General features: G+C 32.5%; 1 protein-coding gene across 3 annotated transcripts in view; it reads left to right on the top strand.

The window, feature by feature from the left end:
* LOC106468431 (Na(+)/H(+) exchanger protein 7-like) overlaps positions 1-813 on the top strand; it is an 81,408-nt gene that overhangs the window by 18,057 nt on the left and 62,538 nt on the right. For all 3 annotated transcript variants that reach the window (XM_022396759.1, XM_022396760.1, XM_013928858.2), the window contains exon 4: positions 599-644. In XM_022396759.1, coding sequence (XP_022252467.1) covers positions 599-644 — 46 coding nt within the window. The remainder of the gene's footprint in view (positions 1-598; positions 645-813) is intronic.

Consider the following 813-nt stretch of genomic DNA (forward strand, 5'->3'; position numbering starts at 1 on the left):
GTCGCTGCCTTGTGCAAGGTCAGTAGGTTATAATCCTAATACACCGTTCATTTTAATTTGCATAATCTTTCTCATTGTCGCTGCCTTGTGCAAGATCGGTGGGTTATAATCCTAAAACACCGTTCATTTTAATTTGCATAATCTTTGTCATTGTCGCTGGTGCAAGGTCGATGAATAAACCTGCTATCTCACAGAAACAGTTTTATAATCTTACATATTCCATGGTTGTAAGTATGGAGAAGTGATGAATTATACCTTCACTGAAAAAATAATGTTTATTTACGATAATTTCTAAAAGCTTATATTTCAGTTTAGAAATGTATTCTTATATCTACGTATTTAATAGTTAACAGATTCGTGTGGAAGACTTAATTGCTCACTGTTATTAATTAATATTTTCGATTAATTTTGAACAGATAAAATCAAAAACTTAAGAGTTAGAAACCAACATATTAGTTATCTGATCAACATTTCACGTGATTTCAAACTTGCTGAGTAATGTTTAAGCCTAAACAGAAACTATATATATATATATACAGTATATATTCACTGACAAATACAAGTGTTTTTAATTATCTTCTTTGTTAATATTTTTCAGGATATCATCATGCAAATTTTCTTTCCACCGTATTACCGGAGTCTTGGTGAGTTCTAAAACGATCCTCTAGTTTTTCATGTTTGTTTCTTTTGGATATTTGTTTGTTTTGTTTTGTTTTTGAATTTCGTGCAAAGCTACACGAGGGCTATCTGCGCTAGCCGTCCCTAATTTAGCAGTGTAAGACTAGAGGGAAGGCAGCTAGTCATCACCACCCA

This window comes from Limulus polyphemus, unplaced genomic scaffold (assembly GCF_000517525.1).
Source record: "Limulus polyphemus unplaced genomic scaffold, Limulus_polyphemus-2.1.2 Scaffold3005, whole genome shotgun sequence".
Classification (NCBI taxonomy): Eukaryota; Metazoa; Arthropoda; class Merostomata; order Xiphosura; family Limulidae; genus Limulus; species Limulus polyphemus.